Source organism: Pleurodeles waltl, chromosome 6, assembly GCF_031143425.1.
Source record: "Pleurodeles waltl isolate 20211129_DDA chromosome 6, aPleWal1.hap1.20221129, whole genome shotgun sequence".
NCBI lineage: Eukaryota > Metazoa > Chordata > Amphibia > Caudata > Salamandridae > Pleurodeles > Pleurodeles waltl.
The window spans coordinates 13,320,313-13,341,763 of NC_090445.1; the positions used below are offsets into that span (position 1 = coordinate 13,320,313).

At 47.8% G+C, this 21,451-nt stretch overlaps 1 protein-coding gene across 3 annotated transcripts in view; it reads left to right on the forward strand.

Annotated features, from left to right (window-relative positions):
* NUP188 (nucleoporin 188) overlaps positions 1 to 21,451 on the forward strand; it is a 642,545-nt gene that overhangs the window by 361,492 nt on the left and 259,602 nt on the right. For all 3 annotated transcript variants that reach the window (XM_069237029.1, XM_069237030.1, XM_069237031.1), the window contains exons 19-20: positions 1,107 to 1,183; positions 1,315 to 1,429. In XM_069237029.1, the coding sequence (XP_069093130.1) occupies positions 1,107 to 1,183; positions 1,315 to 1,429 (192 nt within the window). The remainder of the gene's footprint in view (positions 1 to 1,106; positions 1,184 to 1,314; positions 1,430 to 21,451) is intronic.

Genomic DNA, 21,451 nt, shown 5'->3' on the forward strand with positions numbered 1-21,451 from the left:
GAGGGCAGGGACCTCTAATGGCTGGTCCTAAAGCTGCGGTTAACAGCATAGTAAAATCTGAAGAGAATTCTGAAACCCACGTGTTTCAAACCAGTGTTTTATTCATAGCACTTATGAGTGACTGTGCAAGGTTCAGCGTTATAATGAATGCGGTTTACTGTGTTTTACTCCCTGTCCCCACTGATTTCAGTGATGTTGTAATTGTGAAGTATAACGTGGTTGTGTTTACTTACGTGGTGACTCGCTTGATAAAGGCACCCCATTTTATTGTGATGTTACATCTAACATTGTTAGGGGGATTTGTGGGTATATAGATCGGATCCACTAGAGATGTGTCAACAAAAGTATTTCCATCTCTAATTATATAAATGTGTGCGTTAATGCATAGTGTTTAATAGTGTGTCTGTGTGTAATAAAAGTATGTTTTCTTTTTAAAACAAAAAGCACTGAAAGGACAGTGATGTCGGATGCCAGCGAGCTGGGGTTACTGGCCCACAGCAGCTCCCTCAGTAGGCCCCGGCCTGCTCGGCTTCAGTACCCTAAGAGTCGAGTGCTACAGTGGGGTGCCTGGTCCCCCATAGAAGGCCAATCATGGAATTATTACTTGTACACAACTTGCATCCTTTGCAACTAATAAACCCATTCTTACATCAGTTATTTTTAAAGTGTTGTGTTTTTTATTGATTGCTTGTTCATCTTATTCATATTGTTAACAATCATTTGTGAACATGTCTATCATGCCTCCTTTTTGGCTTAATTTCATTAATTTATTAACTTTCTTTTATGTAAAACTAGTTGTGGGTTATGAAGTTCTTTGTTTTGTGGTATTTGAATGTTTGTTCATTTGTCCAGCACTCAGACTAAGCTTTTCAAAGGTGAGGTAAAGACACCTTCATAGAAACAAGCTTGTCTTGGTGGATATTAGCTGCATTTCTGGTGTTAATTGAATGTTATTTTCACTGTGTTGGCTGATGGTGATTATTTTCGCTGTCGTTGGATTTCATTTTAAACATTTGTCCGTATAGCAGTTGTGAATGGTCCCATTTGTTAATTATGGGTGTTGTGTAACTAACTGTATATATGCATCTCATACTTCTCATCTGCAGGTATGGATCGATTTACACCATACTGGATTCTTACCATTTGTTGCAAATCCTGCCTCCGGCACCGGTTGCTTGATCAGGTAAATCTCTAGGGAATATGATTCTTAGCAGGCAGTTGAAGAGATTGGAATTATTAATAAGTGAATATTAAAGTGACTACTGCAGCCAGGGTTGGATCACGTTTTCTAATATAATCCCTGCTCTTTCCCAGTACTGATGGAATGAACGCTGGTGCATACGGTAATCTGCTGATGGGCATTGAACAGCCACAGGGGGAATACGCTGTCACAATCTCGTTCCTTCGCCTTGTCACAACCTTGATTAAGGTCAGTTAAACTAGGATGGTTATTTTGTTAAACCGAATTCAAAAACTGAATGTGTCAAAAATGAAGATTGTGGATCCGGGGTGGTTGCCTCACCAAAGGAAGAGATTTATCTGAGTGGAGGAGTATCTGTGTCTTGCAAATGTAAGGATGAAGTAGAGAATTGAGCCTGAACGGAGAATAGAGTTGTGAATGGACGATAGTAAGGTCTTCTGCTCAAAGCTTTCCTACTGCTTGTGCTTGTTAATCTTCCAGCTCAGGGGATGTAGGAAGTTGGCTCTGTATGTGCTATTTCAAAGTAAGGAATAGCATGCACAGAGTCCAAGGGTTCCCCTTAGAGGTAAGATAGTGGCAAAAAGAGATAATACTAATGCTCTATTTTGTGGTAGTGTGGTCGAGCAGTAGGCTTATCAAAGGAGTAGTGTTAAGCATTTGTTGTACATACACACAGGCAATAAATGAGGAACACACACTCAGAGACAAATCCAGCCAATAGGTTTTGTTATAGAAAAATATATTTTCTTAGTTTATTTTAAGAAACACAGGTTCAAATTCTACATGTAATATCTCATTTGAAAGGTATTGCAGGTAAGTACTTCAGGAACTTTGAATCATTACATTAGCATGTATACTTTTTACATAAAACACAATAAGCTGTTTTAAAAGTGGACACAGTGCAATTTTCACAGTTCCTGGGGGAGGTAAAGTAATGTTAGTTTTAACAGGTAAGAAAGTCACTTACAGGTTTCAGTTTTTGGTCCAAGGTAGCCCACCGTTGGGGGTTCAGAGCAACCCCAAAGTTATCACACCAGCAGCTCAGGGCCGGTCAGGTGCAAAGGTCAAAGAGGTGTCCAAAACACATAGGCTATAATGGAGAGAAGGGGGTGCCCCGGTTCCAGTCTGCCAGCAGGTAAGTACCCGCGTCTTCGGAGGGCAGACCAGGGGGGTTTTGTAGGGCACCGGGGGGGACACAAGTCAGCACAAAAAGTACACCCTCAGCAGCGCGGGGGCGGCCGGGTGCAGTGTGCAAACACGCGTCGGGTTTTCAATGGTTTCCTATGAGAGATCAAGGGATCTCTTCAGCGTTGCAGGCAGGCAAGGGGGGGGCTCCTCGGGGTAGCCACCACCTAGGCAAGGGAGAGGGCCTCCTGGGGGTCACTCCTGCACAGGAGTTCCGTTCCTTTAGGTGCTGGGGGCTGCGGGTGCAGGGTCTTTTCCAGCCGTCGGGAAATGGAGTTCAGGCAGTCGCGGTCAGGGGGAGCCTCGGGATTCCCTCTGCAGGCGTCGCTGTGGGGGCTCAGGGGGGACAACTTTGGTTACTCACAGTCTTGGAGTCGCCGGAGGGTCCTCCCTGAGGTGTTGGTTCTCCACCAGTCGAGTCGGGGTCGCCGGGTGCAGTGTTGCAAGTCTCACGCTTCTTGCGGGGAGTTGCAGGGGTCTTTAAATCTGCTACTTGAAACAAAGTTGCAGTTCTTTTGGAGCAGGGCCGCTGTCCTCGGGAGTTTCTTGTCTTTCTCGAAGCAGGGCAGTCCTCAGAGGATTCAGAGGTCGCTGGTCCCTTGGAAAGCGTCGCTGGAGCAGGTTTCTTTGGAAGGCAGGAGACAGGCCGGTAAGTCTGGAGCCAAAGCAGTTGGTGTCTTCTGTTCTTCCTCTGCAGGGGTTTTTCAGCTCAGCAGTCCTCTTCTTCTTGTAGTTTCAGGAATCTAAATTCTTAGGTTCAGGGAAGCCCTTAAATACTAAATTTAAGGGCGTGTTTAGGTCTGGGGGGTTAGTAGCCAATGGCTACTAGCCCTGAGGGTGGGTACACCCTCTTTGTGCCTCCTCCCAAGCTGAGGGGGTCACATTCCTATCCCTATTGGGGGAATCCTCCATCTGCAAGATGGAGGATTTCTAAAAGTTAGAGTCACTTCAGCTCAGGACACCTTAGGGGCTGTCCTGACTGGCCAGTGACTCCTCCTTGTTATTCTCATTATTTTCTCCGGCCTTGCCGCCAAAAGTGGGGGCCGTGGCCGGAGGGGGCGGGCAACTCCACTAGCTGGAGTGTCCTGCTGTGCTGGCACAAAGGGGTGAGCCTTTGAGGCTCACCGCCAGGTGTTCCAGCTCCTGCCTGGGGGAGGTGTTAGCATCTCCACCCAGTGCAGGCTTTGTTACTGGCCTCAGAGTGACAAAGGCACTCTCCCCATGGGGCCAGCAACATGTCTCGGTTGTGGCAGGCTGCTGGAACCAGTCAGCCTACACAGATAGTCGGTTAAGGTTTCAGGGGGCACCTCTAAGGTGCCCTCTGTGGTGTAGTTTACAATAAAATATACACTGGCATCAGTGTGCATTTATTGTGCTGAGAAGTTTGATACCAAACTTCCCAGTTTTCAGTGTAGCCATTATGGTGCTGTGGAGTTCGTGTAAAACAGACTCCCAGACCATATACTCTTATGGCTACCCTGCACTTACAATGTCTAAGGTATTGCTTAGACACTGCAGGGGCACAGTGCTCATGCACTGGTGCCCTCACCTATGGTATAGTGCACCCTGCCTTAGGGCTGTAAGGCCTACTAGAGGGGTTACTTATCTATACCTGCATAGGCAGTGAGAGGCTGGCAAGGCACCCTGAGGGGAGTGCCATGTCGACTTACTCGTTTTGTTCTCACCAGCACACACAAGCTGGCAAGCAGTGTGTCTGTGCTGAGTGAGGGGTCTCCAGGGTGGCATAAGACATGCTGCAGCCCTTCGAGACCTTCCTTGGCATCAGGGCCCTTGGTACCAGGGGTACCACTTACAAGGGACTTATCTGGATGCCAGGGTGTGCCAATTGTGGATACAAAAGTACAGGTTAGGGAAAGAACACTGGTGCTGAGGCCTGGTTAGCAGGTGTAAGGAAATGCCTCCTTGGCATGGTTGCCCCCTGACTTTTTGCCTTTGCTGATGCTATGTTTACAATTGAAAGTGTGCTGAGGCCTGCTAACCAGGCCCCAGCACCAGTGTTCTTTCCCTAACCTGTACTTTTGTATCCACAATTGGCAGACCCTGGCATCCAGATAAGTCCCTTGTAACTGGTACTTCTAGTACCAAGGGCCCTGATGCCAAGGAAGGTCTCTAAGGGCTGCAGCATGTCTTATGCCACCCTGGAGACCTCTCACTCAGCACAGACACACTGCTTGCCAGCTTGTGTGTGCTAGTGAGGACAAAACGAGTAAGTCGACATGGCACTCCCCTCAGGGTGCCATGCCAGCCTCTCACTGCCTATGCAGTATAGGTAAGACACCCCTCTAGCAGGCCTTACAGCCCTAAGGCAGGGTGCACTATACCATAGGTGAGGGTACCAGTGCATGAGCATGGTACCCCTACAGTGTCTAAACAAAACCTTAGACATTGTAAGTGCAGGGTAGCCATAAGAGTATATGGTCTGGGAGTTTGTCAACCACGAACTCCACAGCACCATAATGGCTACACTGAAAACTGGGAAGTTTGGTATCAAACTTCTCAGCACAATAAATGCACACTGATGCCAGTGTACATTTTATTGTAAAATACACCCCAGAGGGCACCTTAGAGGTGCCCCCTGAAACTTAACCGACTATCTGTGTAGGCTGACTAGTTTTAGCAGCCTGCCACAAACCGAGACATGTTGCTGGCCCCATGGGGAGAGTGCCTTTGTCACTCTGAGGCCAGTAACAAAGCCTGCACTGGGTGGAGATGCTAACACCTCCCCCAGGCAGGAATTGTCACACCTGGCGGTGAGCCTCAAAGGCTCACCTCCTTTGTGCCAACCCAGCAGGACACTCCAGCTAGTGGAGTTGCCCGCCCCCTCCGGCCAGGCCCCACTTTTGGCGGCAAGGCCGGAGAAGATAATGAGAAAAACAAGGAGGAGTCACTGGCCAGTCAGGACAGCCCCTAAGGTGTTCTGAGCTGAAGTGACTCTAACTTTTAGAAATCCTCCATCTTGCAGATGGAGGATTCCCCCAATAGGGTTAGGATTGTGACCCCCTCCCCTTGGGAGGAGGCACAAAGAGGGTGTACCCACCCTCAGGGCTAGTAGCCATTGGCTACTAACCCCCCAGACCTAAACACGCCCTTAAATTTAGTATTTAAGGGCTACCCTGAACCCTAGAAAATTAGATTCCTGCAACTACAAGAAGAAGGACTGCCTAGCTGAAAAACCCCTGCAGAGGAAGACCAGAAGACGACAACTGCCTTGGCTCCAGAAACTCACCGGCCTGTCTCCTGCCTTCCAAAGATCCTGCTCCAGCGACGCCTTCCAAAGGGACCAGCGACCTCGACATCCTCTGAGGACTGCCCCTGCTTCGAAAAGACAAGAAACTCCCGAGGACAGCGGACCTGCTCCAAGAAAAGCTGCAACTTTGTTTCCAGCAGCTTTAAAGAACCCTGCAAGCTCCCCGCAAGAAGCGTGAGACTTGCAACACTGCACCCGGCGACCCCGACTCGGCTGGTGGAGATCCAACACCTCAGGAGGGACCCCAGGACTACTCTAAGACTGTGAGTACAAAAACCTGTCCCCCCTGGGCCCCCACAGCGCCGCCTGCAGAGGGAATCCCGAGGCTTCCCCTGACCGCGACTCTTTGAATCCTAAGTCCCGACACCTGGGAGAGACCCTGCACCCGCAGCCCCCAGGACCTGAAGGACCGGACTTTCACTGGAGAAGTGACCCCCAGGAGTCCCTCTCCCTTGCCCAAGTGGAGGTTTCCCCGAGGAACCCCCCCTTGCCTGCCTGCAGCGCTGAAGAGATCCCTAGATCTCCCATTGACTTCCATTACAAACCCGACGCTTGTTTCTACACTGCACCCGGCCGCCCCCGCGCCGCTGAGGGTGAAATTTCTGTGTGGACTTGTGTCCCCCCCGGTGCCCTACAAAACCCCCCTGGTCTGCCCTCCGAAGACGCAGGTACTTACCTGCAAGCAGACCGGAACCGGGACACCCCCTTCTCTCCATTCTAGCCTATGTGTTTTGGGCACCACTTTGGAACTCTGCACCTGACCGGCCCTGAGCTGCTGGTGTGGTGACTTTGGGGTTGCTCTGAACCCCCAACGGTGGGCTACCTTGGACCAAGAACTGAACCCTGTAAGTGTCTTACTTACCTGGTAAAACTAACCAAAACTTACCTCCCCTAGGAACTGTGAAAATTGCACGGTGTCCACTTTTAAAACAGCTATTTGTCAATAACTTGAAAAGTATACATGCAATTTTTATGATTTAAAGTTCCTAAAGTACTTACCTGCAATACCTTTCGAATGAGATATTACATGTAGAATTTGAACCTGTGGTTCTTAAAATAAACTAAGAAAAGATATTTTTCTATACAAAAACCTATTGGCTGGATTTGTCTCTGAGTGTGTGTACCTCATTTATTGTCTATGTGTATGTACAACAAATGCTTAACACTACTCCTTGGATAAGCCTACTGCTCGACCACACTACCACAAAATAGAGCATTAGTATTATCTATTTTTACCACTATTTTACCTCTAAGGGGAACCCTTGGACTCTGTGCATGCTATTCCTTACTTTGAAATAGCACATACAGAGCCAACTTCCTACATTGGTGGATCAGCGGTGGGGTACAAGACTTTGCATTTGCTGGACTACTCAGCCAATACCTGATCACACGACAAATTCCAAAATTGTCATTAGAAATTCATTTTTGCAATTTGAAATTTTTCTAAATTCTTAAAAGTCCTGCTAGGGCCTTGTGTGTTAAGTCCCTGTTTAGCATTTTCTTTTAGAGTTTAAAAGTTTGTTAAAAGTTTGAAATTAGATTCTAGAAACAGTTTTAGATTCTTTAAAAAGTATTCCAACTCTTAGCAGAATAATGTCTGATACAGAGATGCAGGTGGTGGAACTCGACACCACACCTTACCTCCATCTTAAGATGAGGGAGCTAAGGTCTCTCTGTAATATCAAAAAAATAACCATTGGCTCCAGACCTACCAAAATTCAGCTCCAGGAGCTGTTGGCAGAGTTTGAAAAAGCCAACCCCTCTGATGATGACCTCACAGAGGAAGAAATTAGTGACTTGGAGGCCAATGTCCCTCCTCCAGTCCTAAATAGGGAGAACAGGACCCCTCAAGTCCTGTCTCCAACTGTGTTAGTCAGAAATAGTGAGTCCCTCACAGGAGGGTCCCACATTTCTGAAATCACTGAGGATGCTCTCAGTGAAGATGACCTCCTGTTAGCCAGGATGGCCAGAAGATTGGCTTTAGAGAGACAGCTCCTAGCCATAGAAAGGGAAAGACAAGAGATGGGCCTAGGACCCATCAATGGTGGCAGCAATATAAATAGGGTCAGAGATTCTCCTGACATGTTAAAAATCCCCAAAGGGATTGTGACAAAATATGAAGATGGTGATGACATCACCAAATGGTTCACAGCTTTTGAGAGGGCTTGTGTAACCAGAAAAGTGAACAGATCTCACTGGGGTGCTCTCCTTTGGGAAATGTTCACTGGAAAGTGTAGGGATAGACTCCTCACACTCTCTGGAAAAGATGCAGAATCTTATGACCTCATGAAGGGTACCCTGATTGAGGGCTTTGGATTCTCCACTGAGGAGTACAGGATTAGGTTCAGGGGGGCTCAAAAATCCTCGAGCCAGACCTGGGTTGACTTTGTTGACTACTCAGTGAAAACACTAGATGGTTGGATTCAAGGCAGTGGTGTAAGTAATTATGATGGGCTGTACAATTTATTTGTGAAAGAACACCTATTGAGTAATTGTTTCAATGATAAACTGCATCAGCATCTGGTAGACCTAGGACCAATTTCTCCCCAAGAATTGGGAAAGAAGGCGGACCATTGGGTCAAGACAAGGGTGTCCAAGACTTCAACAGGGGGTGACCAAAAGAAAGGGGTCACAAAGACTCCCCAGGGGAAGGGTGATGAGACAACCAAAACTAAAAATAGTAAAGAGTCTTCTACAGGCCCCCAAAAACCTGCACAGGAGGGTGGGCCCAGAGCCTCTTCACAAAACAATGGGTACAAGGGTAAAAACTTTGATCCCAAAAAGGCCTGGTGTCATAGCTGTAAACAGCATGGACACCAAACTGGAGACAAGGCCTGTCCCAAGAAAGGTTCCACTCCAAACTCCCATCCAGGTAACACTGGTATGGCTAGTCTCCAAGTGGGATCAACAGTGTGCCCAGAGCAAATCAGGGTCCACACTGAAGCTACTCTAGTTTCTGAGGGTGGGGTGGATTTAGCCACACTAGCTGTCTGGCCGCCTAACATGCAAAAATACAGACAGCAACTCTTAATTAATGGGACTAGAATAGAGGGCCTGAGGGATACAGGTGCCAGTGTCACCATGGTGACAGAGAAACTGGTTTCCCCTGGCCAATACCTGACTGGAAAAACTTACACAGTCACCAACGCTGACAATCAGAGAAAAGTACATCCCATGGCAATGGTTACTTTAGAATGGGGAGGGGTCAATGGCCTGAAACAGGTGGTGGTCTCCTCAAATATCCCAGTGGACTGTCTGCTTGGAAATGACCTGGAGTCCTCAGCATGGGCTGAGGTAGAACTAAAAACCCATGCAGCAATGCTGGGTATCCCTGAACTGGTGTGTGTGAAAACAAGAGCACAATGCAAGGCACAGGGTGAACAAGTAGAGCTGGAGTCTGGAAGAATGGCCCAGCCTACCAAGAGAACAGGAAAGTCAGTTGGGAAACCAACTGCAACACAGCAAAAGAAAGGGAACCTCTCTTCTCAGGAAGAAGTTCTGCCCTCTGAGGGAACTGAGCCTTTGGAGCTTGAACCTTACCAGGTTGAGCTCTTAGGCCCAGGGGGACCCTCAAGGGAGGAGCTGTGTAAGGGACAAGAAACCTGTCCCTCTCTTGAAGGCCTTAGGCAGCAAGCTGCTGAAGAGTCCAAAGGCAAGAAAAATGGAACACATAGGGTCTATTGGGAAGATGGGCTCCTGTACACTGAGGCCAGAGACCCCAAACCTGGTGCCACTAGGAGAGTGGTAGTGCCTCAGCTGTTCAGGAAGTTCATCCTAACATTGGCCCATGACATTCCCCTTGCTGGACATTTGGGACAAACCAAGACGTGGGAGAGGTTAGTCAACCACTTCTACTGGCCCAATATGTCCAACATGGTTAAGGAGTTTTGCCTCTCCTGCCCCACCTGTCAAGCCAGTGGTAAGACAGGTGGACATCCAAAGGCCCCCCTCATTCCACTTCCAGTGGTGGGGGTTCCCTTTGAAAGAGTGGGTGTGGACATAGTTGGTCCACTAGAACCTCCCACAGCCTCAGGAAATATGTATATCCTGGTAGTAGTGGATCATGCTACCAGGTATCCTGAAGCTATTCCCCTTAGGTCGACTACTGCCCCTGCAGTAGCCAAGGCCCTCATTGGTATCTTTACCAGAGTGGGTTTCCCTAAGGAGGTGGTGTCTGACAGAGGTACCAACTTCATGTCAGCATACCTAAAGCACATGTGGAATGAGTGTGGAGTGACTTATAAATTCACTACACCATACCATCCACAAACTAATGGCTTGGTTGAGAGATTCAACAAGACATTAAAAGGCATGATCATGGGGCTCCCAGAAAAACTCAAAAGGAGATGGGATGTCCTCTTGCCATGTCTGCTTTTCGCTTACAGAGAGGTGCCACAGAAGGGAGTAGGATTCTCACCCTTTGAACTTCTGTTTGGTCATCCTGTAAGGGGACCACTTGCCCTTGTTAAAGAAGGCTGGGAGAGACCTCTCCATGAGCCTAAACAGGACATAGTGGACTATGTACTTGGCCTTCGCTCTAGAATGGCAGAGTACATGGAAAAGGCAACCAAAAACCTTGAGGCCAGCCAACAGCTCCAGAAGTTTTGGTATGACCAAAAGGCTGCACTGGTTGAGTTCCAACCAGGGCAGAAAGTCTGGGTTCTGGAGCCTGTGGCTCCCAGGGCACTCCAGGACAAATGGAGTGGCCCTTACCCAGTGCTAGAAAGGAAGAGTCAGGTCACCTACCTGGTGGACCTGGGCACAAGCAGGAGCCCCAAGAGGGTGATCCATGTAAACCGCCTTAAACTCTTCCATGACAGGGCTGATGTGAATCTGTTGATGGTAACAGATGAGGATCAGGAGGCAGAGAGTGAACCTCTCCCTGATCTTCTGTCATCAGACCCAAAAGATGGCACAGTAGATGGAGTGATCTACTCAGACACCCTCTCTGGCCAACAGCAAGCTGATTGTAGGAGAGTCCTACAACAGTTTCCTGAACTCTTCTCCTTAACCCCTGGTCAGACACACCTGTGTACCCATGATGTGGACACAGGAGACAGCATGCCTGTCAAGAACAAAATCTTTAGACAATCTGACCATGTTAAGGAAAGCATCAAGGTGGAAGTCCACAAGATGCTGGAATTGGGAGTAATTGAGCGCTCTGACAGCCCCTGGGCTAGCCCAGTGGTCTTAGTCCCCAAACCTCACACCAAAGATGGAAAGAAAGAGATGAGGTTTTGTGTGGACTACAGAGGGCTCAATTCTGTCACCAAGACAGATGCTCATCCAATTCCAAGAGCTGATGAGCTCATAGACAAATTAGGTGCTGCCAAATTCTTAAGTACCTTTGACTTGACAGCAGGGTACTGGCAAATAAAAATGGCACCTGGAGCAAAAGAGAAAACAGCATTCTCCACACCTGATGGGCATTATCAGTTTACTGTTATGCCCTTTGGTTTAAAGAATGCCCCTGCCACCTTCCAAAGGTTGGTGAATCAAGTCCTTGCTGGCTTGGAGTCCTTTAGCACAGCTTATCTTGATGATATTGCTGTCTTTAGCTCCACCTGGCAGGATCACCTGGTCCACCTGAAGAAGGTTTTGAAGGCTCTGCAATCTGCAGGCCTCTCTATCAAGGCATCCAAATGCCAGATAGGGCAGGGAACTGTGGTTTACTTGGGACACCTTGTAGGTGTAGGCCAAGTTCAGCCACTCCAACCCAAGATCCAGACTATTCTGGACTGGGTAGCTCCAAAAACCCAGACTCAAGTCAGGGCATTCCTTGGCTTGACTGGGTACTACAGGAGGTTTGTGAAGGGATATGGATCCATTGTGACAGCCCTCACTGAACTCACCTCCAAGAAAATGCCCAAGAAAGTGAACTGGACTGTGGAATGCCAACAGGCCTTTGACACCCTGAAACAAGCAATGTGCTCAGCACCAGTTCTAAAAGCTCCAGATTATTCTAAGCAGTTCATTGTGCAGACTGATGCCTCTGAACATGGGATAGGGGCAGTTTTGTCCCAAACAAATGATGATGGCCTTGACCAGCCTGTTGCTTTCATTAGCAGGAGGTTACTCCCCAGGGAGCAGCGTTGGAGTGCCATTGAGAGGGAGGCCTTTGCTGTGGTTTGGTCCCTGAAGAAGCGGAGACCATACTTCTTTGGGACTCACTTCCTAGTTCAAACTGACCACAGACCTCTCAAATGGCTGATGCAAATGAAAGGTGAAAATCCTAAACTGTTGAGGTGGTCCATCTCCCTACAGGGAATGGACTTTATAGTGGAACACAGACCTGGGACTGCCCATGCCAATGCAGATGGCCTTTCCAGGTTCTTCCACTTAGAAAATGAAGGTGTGCTAGTGAGGACAAAACGAGTAAGTCGACATGGCACTCCCCTCAGGGTGCCATGCCAGCCTCTCACTGCCTATGCAGTATAGGTAAGACACCCCTCTAGCAGGCCTTACAGCCCTAAGGCAGGGTGCACTATACCATAGGTGAGGGTACCAGTGCATGAGCATGGTACCCCTACAGTGTCTAAACAAAACCTTAGACATTGTAAGTGCAGGGTAGCCATAAGAGTATATGGTCTGGGAGTTTGTCAACCACGAACTCCACAGCACCATAATGGCTACACTGAAAACTGGGAAGTTTGGTATCAAACTTCTCAGCACAATAAATGCACACTGATGCCAGTGTACATTTTATTGTAAAATACACCCCAGAGGGCACCTTAGAGGTGCCCCCTGAAACTTAACCGACTATCTGTGTAGGCTGACTAGTTTTAGCAGCCTGCCACAAACCGAGACATGTTGCTGGCCCCATGGGGAGAGTGCCTTTGTCACTCTGAGGCCAGTAACAAAGCCTGCACTGGGTGGAGATGCTAACACCTCCCCCAGGCAGGAATTGTCACACCTGGCGGTGAGCCTCAAAGGCTCACCTCCTTTGTGCCAACCCAGCAGGACACTCCAGCTAGTGGAGTTGCCCGCCCCCTCCGGCCAGGCCCCACTTTTGGCGGCAAGGCCGGAGAAGATAATGAGAAAAACAAGGAGGAGTCACTGGCCAGTCAGGACAGCCCCTAAGGTGTCCTGAGCTGAAGTGACTCTAACTTTTAGAAATCCTCCATCTTGCAGATGGAGGATTCCCCCAATAGGGTTAGGATTGTGACCCCCTCCCCTTGGGAGGAGGCACAAAGAGGGTGTACCCACCCTCAGGGCTAGTAGCCATTGGCTACTAACCCCCCAGACCTAAACACGCCCTTAAATTTAGTATTTAAGGGCTACCCTGAACCCTAGAAAATTAGATTCCTGCAACTACAAGAAGAAGGACTGCCTAGCTGAAAAACCCCTGCAGAGGAAGACCAGAAGACGACAACTGCCTTGGCTCCAGAAACTCACCGGCCTGTCTCCTGCCTTCCAAAGATCCTGCTCCAGCGACGCCTTCCAAAGGGACCAGCGACCTCGACATCCTCTGAGGACTGCCCCTGCTTCGAAAAGACAAGAAACTCCCGAGGACAGCGGACCTGCTCCAAGAAAAGCTGCAACTTTGTTTCCAGCAGCTTTAAAGAACCCTGCAAGCTCCCCGCAAGAAGCGTGAGACTTGCAACACTGCACCCGGCGACCCCGACTCGGCTGGTGGAGATCCAACACCTCAGGAGGGACCCCAGGACTACTCTAAGATTCAGCACACTTTCAATTCACAACATAGCATCAGCAAAGGCAAAAAGTCAGGGGGTAACCATGCCAAGGAGGCATTTCCTTACAGGGGAGAATATGGTAATAGTAGTGGGAAGCCAGTGATGTCCCAGCAGTGCTGTGTAGGTCCTCCGAATGAATCCCTGACAATGGAATATTAGTGGTTTTCAGTTAAGCTTTGTCTTCCACAACTGAACATGCATAGGATTGTGCCCGCGGTATGCTTTGTGTCACCTGTGCGCTATACAACTCATTCATGTATTGTCTTTTCTGCATGCACCTCCCCATGCTTTATTGTCCATGCACGGATTGATATATTGTCTGTGCATTGTGCCCCTCTGTGCTGTATTGTCCTTGCAGTATGCAGTTCAATGTTGTCCTGTTGCTGTCATAAATATATCCTTAAATGCCATTTTATGGCCTCTTTATTGCATGCATTAGCTGTGTAGTCGTTATTTATTTGCAGTGGGTGATGCATTTATTTTTGTTACATTTATCCTATGGTTTCATAATATGCTTTTATTTGATTCACTCATGTAATCATTTGATTAGATGGTGCTAAGGGGAAAGCATAGTAGCTTCAGGATTTAACATGAGTGTGCATAAGAATTCCCGTTGTTTCTCCCACTTTACACTACGATCACAAGGTTTATTTTTCTCAAAATGAATGTCCTGCTGAGTGTATGATAGCTGCACGAAAGCGCCTCTTTCTGACCTGTTCCCCCCCCGTTGTGATCACTGGTTCTGATGGTGCTAAGTGGTCGTGCACTGGGTCTCTGCGAGCCAGGCCCCAGTGCTCTTCCCCTAAAAACGAGACAAATGACAATTGCAACCCAAAGTAGCAATGGCTTTAGCACCCCCTGTAAGCCCCTAGTAAATGGTACCCCTGGTGCCCTGAGCATGGGTACCAAAGAGTGTCCCTCGGGGCTACAGCATGTTATGCCACCCAGAGAGACCCGCACTCACACATGCAGACTACCTTAGCAAAATGCGTAAAACGGTGCAAACCATTTTGAAAACACGACATAGCACACACCCTGTGTGCAATGCCCATACCCACTGCATGTAATTTAGTAATCTATGTTAGTCACTCCTACAACAGGCCTTACAGCCCTAAGGCAGGGTGCATTATATTACATATGAGGGCACATCTGCATGTGAAGATGTACCCCTGTGATGCCTAGTTCCATTGCTAGACAGTGCAAGTGCTCAGGAAGCCATTTTGATTACATGTACTGGGCACTGGTCATTACCGATTACCCAGCTACATGATGGATCCACTGAAAATACTGGTGTTTGATATCAAACACCTATTCCTCATAAATCCGTACTGATGGCAGTATCAGATGTACTGTGACATGCACCCAGAGATCACCTTAGAGGTGCCCCCGAAAACCTACTAGTCCCATAGTTTGCTGACTGACTGGTATCATCCAGCCGGCCACCACAAACGAGTTTCTGACCCCCCTGCAGGTGGGAGCCTGCGCCCTCAGAGGGTAAAACGCCTGCTCCAGAGGAAGGTGCTCGCATACCATATCAAGGCCAGAGGCTTCAAAGCCACCTTTGATATGCAACCATGGCTTCCTCCCGGACCTAGGGAACGCAACCCCATGCCTGAGTCCCGTTTGGTACCAGAGTTGGTGAGAAATGAGGTAGTCAGAAGATGTCACGCTTACAGGTTAGGCACACCCCTATGTTGGGCCGCCTGAAGTGGACCGTCAAGGAACCGTTTCACCATCTTGATTTTTGGTGAAACTAGAGAACTCTGTGTCAGGGTTATGCCCACAGGAAGTGTTCCTATAGGGTGTTTAGTCACCCCAGGGGTAAGTAGCCCAATGGCTGCTACCCTACACTCCCCTTAACGTTCCTAAATTGAGTATTTTGGGGACCCCTCAACACCAGATCAACAAATTCGACTGCCTGGGAAAAGAAGAGGGGTAAAGAAGAGCAGTCACCCCTAGAAGTGAGGATTTAACCACAACTTGGCGCTGAACCCTCCCTGCTACTGGTAACTTGACAATTGCACCAACCCAACTTGTCCGAAAGCTGTGCATCCTCTCAAGCCTTTGGAGGACTGTCCAGTGCTTCGCCAACCATCTAGCATCTCCCTTGGGGTGGAGGAGCCATCACCCTGCATCTGCAAGCACCGACTGCATCTCTCTGGCACAACGGTTTGCTGGCCAACGAGGGACCTCAGGACTGACTAGTTTCACGTGAAGAGTGGCCCTGCTGTTGTTTTCTTCTCCTCTGCAAGTCAGACCAAGGACGATGAGTCTTTAACACAAGTGACCATTCGGCCAAACACCACTGCACCTGAACCCCAAAGCACGGGTCCCTGATTACTGACTGAGCCCCTTTGCTCTAGAAACCCTTAAGAGCCGAGCACCCCTTGGGGTTCTGCCAGTCTTATCCCCAAATCCCATTTTGCAGCCTTTGTTTTCAGGTGCCCATTGCCTTAGCAGTGTAGCACTCGAAGCTACCATTCCGTCCAGCACTTCTACACATGGACAAGCCAAGCCAGCTAAACATTAACTGCTTGTAGTTCTTTGACCCCTGGCCCCCCGTCCCCTAGTACCTTAACTTCCAAAGGGCACACCAAACTTCGACTACAAGTGTCTTTTTGTAGAATATGTATTTCCTCCCATAGGATAACATTACTGCGTTCAAGGCCTCTAAATCATTATTTTATTTGTGTTTTCTTGCAGAATTCATAACTCTGAAAATACATACCTGATATTGATGATCTTGGTATCTAAAATTTTCCCAAAATCTGTTATTTTTATATATTGGTTTCAAATTTCTTTTTGTTTGTGTACCATTTTTAGGTCGAATGTATACTTTTAGTATACTTCTGGCTTAAAGTGTTTTTATTTGTTGGTTGCAGTGTCCTTTAACATTTTTGCTCGCTAGTGATCAGTTCTGCCTTTTTCTCCCGTCCTTTTTCTGTTTCAGAGCAGTGACCAACTACTGTATTATTCCACTTTGGTTTCTTTGTCTGTTGCTGTGACGGACTATTTTTGACATTTCTTTGGTGCTCCTCTTTCACTGTGGGTGTTTTAGGCTGGTAACTGCCAGCGTTTTATTGCAGCATTCTGTTCCTCCCATTGCCCCTCATGTCACTGACAATTGTTTTGGCTTTATTCCAGTGCTGTCCTCGTTTACCTCTGGCTCCTAAAATAAGCGTTCGATGGCATATGTTGCTGCAGATACACATGTTTGGCACAGTCCGCTGCCTGGTGTTGGGCTCGGAGTATTACAAGTTGTTATTCTTCGAAGAAGTCTTTTTGGTCACGGGACCGAAGGACTCCTCCCTCTTTGGCTCCATTGCGCATGGGCGTCGACTCCATCTTAGATTGTTTTTTTCCGCTGTCGGGTTCGGACGTATTCCTTTTCGCTCCGTGTTTCGGTTCGGAAAGTTAGTCAGAATCTCGGAAGAAAGCGTCGGTATTGTTCCGTTCGGTATCGGGATAGTTAGGTACATCGACACCGATCATCGGAAGACTTTGGGGCAGTTTCGATCCCCCATCGGGGCCTGGTCGGCCCGACCGCGTGCGACATCGAAGCCGATGGAACGGACCCCGTTTCGTTTCTGCCCAAAATGTCACAGTAAGTATCCTTATACAGATCAGCACTTGGTCTGTAACTTGTGCTTGTCCCCCGAGCACAAGGAGGATACCTGTGAAGCCTGTCGAGCCTTCCGGTCCAGAAAAACACTCCGGGACCGAAGAGCCAGGCGTCAACAAATGGCGTCCACGTCGACAAAACAACGTTTCGACGACGAAGAGGAAACATTCTCGGTTCCGGAATCAGAATCCGGAGACTCCGACGTCGAACAACAGCAACAAACTGTGAGTAAGACGTCGAAAAGTAAATCCATCGACAAACCGAAAGCCCAGGGGACGCCACTGCCAACAGGCCATGGCTCGACCCATAAATCAGGCGACCCGTCGAAGGGGCCGAAAAAGGGCACGCCCATAGCGAAGACACCCGACTCCGGTCGAGGGACCGCCATGGAGCAACCTCGGAGCCGAGAAAGCGGCTCCGAGAGACAAAAACAAGATACCGGCACCGAAAAACATCGGCACCGAGAATCCATGCCGAAAGGAACAAAAATTCTGTCGGTGCCGAAACCAAAAAAAGATTCTCTCTCGGCGCCGAAAAATACCACACCTTCATCCTACTCAGAGGAACAAGGACTAAGTGGCCAAATGCACAGATTTGGACAAGAGCTCCAAAGTGTAGAATCGGACTACACACAAAAGAGACTGTGCATCCAGCAAGATACAGGGAAGATATCAACCCTTCCCCCAATCATGAGGAAAAGAAGGATCGGACTTCCAAAGGATGACGCACAACCACAAGCCAAAGTGGTTAAAAAAGTCACGCCTCCGCCCTCTCCACCACAGGCATCGCCGGCACAAACACCGCCACAAATGCACTCACCAGCGCAAACTACCATAAGTCATGACGATCAGGATCAAGACGCTTGGGACCTGTATGACACCCCAGTGCCGGACAATGATCCCGAGTCATACCCCACAAAGCAGTCACCGCCAGAGGACAGTACCTCATACTCGCAACTGGTGGCTAGGGCTGCAGAATTCCACAATGTCCAACTGCATTCCGATCCTATAGAGGATGATTTTTTATTTAACACCCTCTCGGCTACACATAGCCAATATCAATGTCTCCCAATGCTACCAGGGATGTTACGGCACGCAAAACAAATTTTTGAAGAGCCCGTAAAATCAAGAGCCGTCACCCCAAGGGTGGATAAGAAATACAAACCACCACCCACAGACCCAGTGTTTATTACTTCGCAGTTACCACCTGACTCTGTGGTAGTAGGGGCAGCTCGCAAAAGAGCAAATTCACATACATCTGGCGACGCCCCACCTCCGGACAAAGAAAGCCGAAAATTTGACGCGGCAGGGAAAAGAGTAGCATCACAGGCAGCCAACCAGTGGCGCATCGCAAATTCACAAGCGCTGCTGGCCAGATATGACCACCACACTGGGACGAGATGCAACTTCTCGTAGACCATCTTCCCCAGGAATACCAAAAAAGGGCGCAGCAAATAGTGGAAGAGGGACAAACGATCTCAAAAAATCAAATCCGCTCTTCACTAGACGCAGCCGATACTGCAGCAAGAACAGTCAACGCTGCTGTCACCATAAGGAGACACGCTTGGCTACGCACTTCAGGCTTCAAACCTGAAATCCAGCAGGCTGTCCTTAATATGCCCTTCAACGAGAAACAACTGTTTGGCTCTGAAGTGGATACAGCCATTGAAAAACTTAAAAAGGACACAGACACGGCCAAGGCCATGGGCGCACTCTACTCCCCGCAGAGCAGAGGCTCTTTCAGAAAAACTCCATTTAGAGGGGGGTTTCGTGGCCAACCCACAGACACCACCAGCCAACAAACAAGAACCACACCATATCAGGGTTCCTTCCAAAGGGGAGGTTTCAGGGGATATCGGGGGGGTCAATTCCCAAGGAGTAGGGGAAGATTCCAGACTCCAAAAACACCTCCACCTAAACAGTGACTTTCAAGTCACGCAACCCCTTCACTCAACACCAGTGGGGGGAAGACTAAGCCAATTCTACCAATCTTGGCAACAGATTACAACAGACAATTGGGTATTAGCAATAATCCAACATGGCTATTGCATAGAATTCCACAACTTCCCACCAAACATCCCCCCCAAAACACGCAAAATGTCACAACAACATTTAGAACTTTTAGGACTAGAAGTTCAAGCACTACTGCAAAAGGATGCAATAGAATTAGTACCAGTACAACAAAAAAACACAGGAGTTTACTCCCTGTACTTTCTAATTCCAAAAAAAGACGAAACATTAAGACCAATATTAGATCTCAGGACACTAAATACCTACATCATATCGGACCATTTTCACATGGTCACACTACAAGACATCATTCCACTGCTCAAACAGCAAGATTACATGACCACATTAGACCTAAAGGATGCGTACTTTCATATACCAATACACCCTTCTCACAGAAAGTACCTACGGTTCGTATTCAAAGGAATACATTACCAATTCAAGGTGTTGCCATTCGGAATAACAACTGCACCAAGAGTGTTCACAAAATGCCTAGCAGTAGTAGCAGCACACATCAGGAGACAACAGATACATGTGTTCCCTTACCTAGACGACTGGCTAATCAAAACCAACACAGTAAAAAAATGCGCAAACGACACCACTTTTGTCATACAAACCCTTCACAAACTGGGGTTTTCCATCAACTATACAAAATCACACCTAGAACCGTGTCAAACACAACAATATCTAGGAGCAACCATCAACACATCAAAAGGAATTGCCACTCCAAGTCCACAAAGAGTGCAGGCATTCCACAAGCTAATAAGTGCTATGTTTCCAAACCAAAGGATACAAGCAAAATTTGCGCTAAAACTTCTAGGCATGATGTCATCATGCATAGCCATTGTCCCAAACGCAAGACTACACATGCGACCCTTACAACAGTGTCTAGCATCACAATGGTCACAGGCACAGGGTCAACTTCAAAATCTGGTGTTGGTAGACCGCCAAACATACCTCTCGCTTCTATGGTGGAACAGCTAAAATTTAAACAAAGGGCGGACATTTCAGGACCCAGTGCCTCAATACGTTATAACAACAGATGCTTCCATGACAGGGTGGGGAGCACACCTCAATCACCACAGCATTCAAGGACAATGGGATATACACGAAACAAAATTTCATATCAATTACCTAGAACTGTTAGCAGTATTTCTAGCGTTAAAAGCCTTCCAACCCATAATAACACACAAATACATTCTTGTCAAAACAGACAACATGACAACAATGTATTATTTAAACAAACAAGGAGGAACACACTCAACACAATTGTGCCTCCTAACACAAAAAATTTGGCAGTGGGCGATTCACAACAACATTCGCCTAATAGCACAATTTATTCCAGGAATACAAAACCAACTAGCAGACAACCTTTCGCGAGACCACCAACAAGTCCACGAATGGGAAATTCACCCCCAAGTTCTGAACAAGTACTTTCAAATTTGGGGAACACCCCAGATAGATTTGTTCGCAACAAGAGAAAACTCAAAATGCCAAAACTTCGCATCCAGGTACCCACACCGCGAATCACAAGGCAATGCTCTATGGATGAATTGGTCAGGGATATTTGCGTACGCTTTTCCCCCTCTCCCTCTCCTTCCATATCTAGTAAACAAGTTGAGTCAAAACCAACTCAAACTCATACTGATAGCACCCACATGGGCAAGACAACCTTGGTATACAACTCTACTAGACCTTTCACTAGTACCGCATGTCAAACTACCCAACAGGCCAGATCTGTTAACACAACACAAACAACAGATCAGGCATCCAAACCCAGCATCATTGAATCTGGCAATTTGGCTCCTGAAATCCTAGAATTCGGGCACTTGGACCTCACACAAGAATGCATGGAGGTCATAAAACTAAGAACATTATTCCAAACTACTTCAACTCCTACAGGCTAAACCACCGCTTTTAGGGGAGGTAACTGCTTTATAGTCTATGCCAAACATGTGTATCTGCAGCAACATATGCCATCGAACTGAAAATGTCACTTACCCAGTGTACATCTGTTCGTGGCATTAGTCGCTGCAGATTCACATGTACCCTCCCACCTCCCCGGGAAGCCTGTAGCCGTTTAGAAGTAGATCATAAACCTTAAACATCTGAACATTTGTAAATAATTATTAGAAACTCTTATCATACATACATATTCACTCCATTGCATGGGCACTATTTATACCAAACAACTCCATCCTCACCCTCTGCGGGGAAAACAATCTAAGATGGAGTCGACGCCCATGCGCAATGGAGCCAAAGAGGGAGGAGTCCTTCGGTCCCGTGACCAAAAAGACTTCTTCGAAGAAAAACAACTTGTAATACTCCGAGCCCAACACCAGGCAGCGGACTGTGCCAAACATGTGAATCTGCAGCGACTAATGCCACGAACAGATGTACACTGGGTAAGTGACATTTTCATTATTTTACAAAAGAAACACCCAGCGTGTAGCTCACAAAAGCCACAATATACCC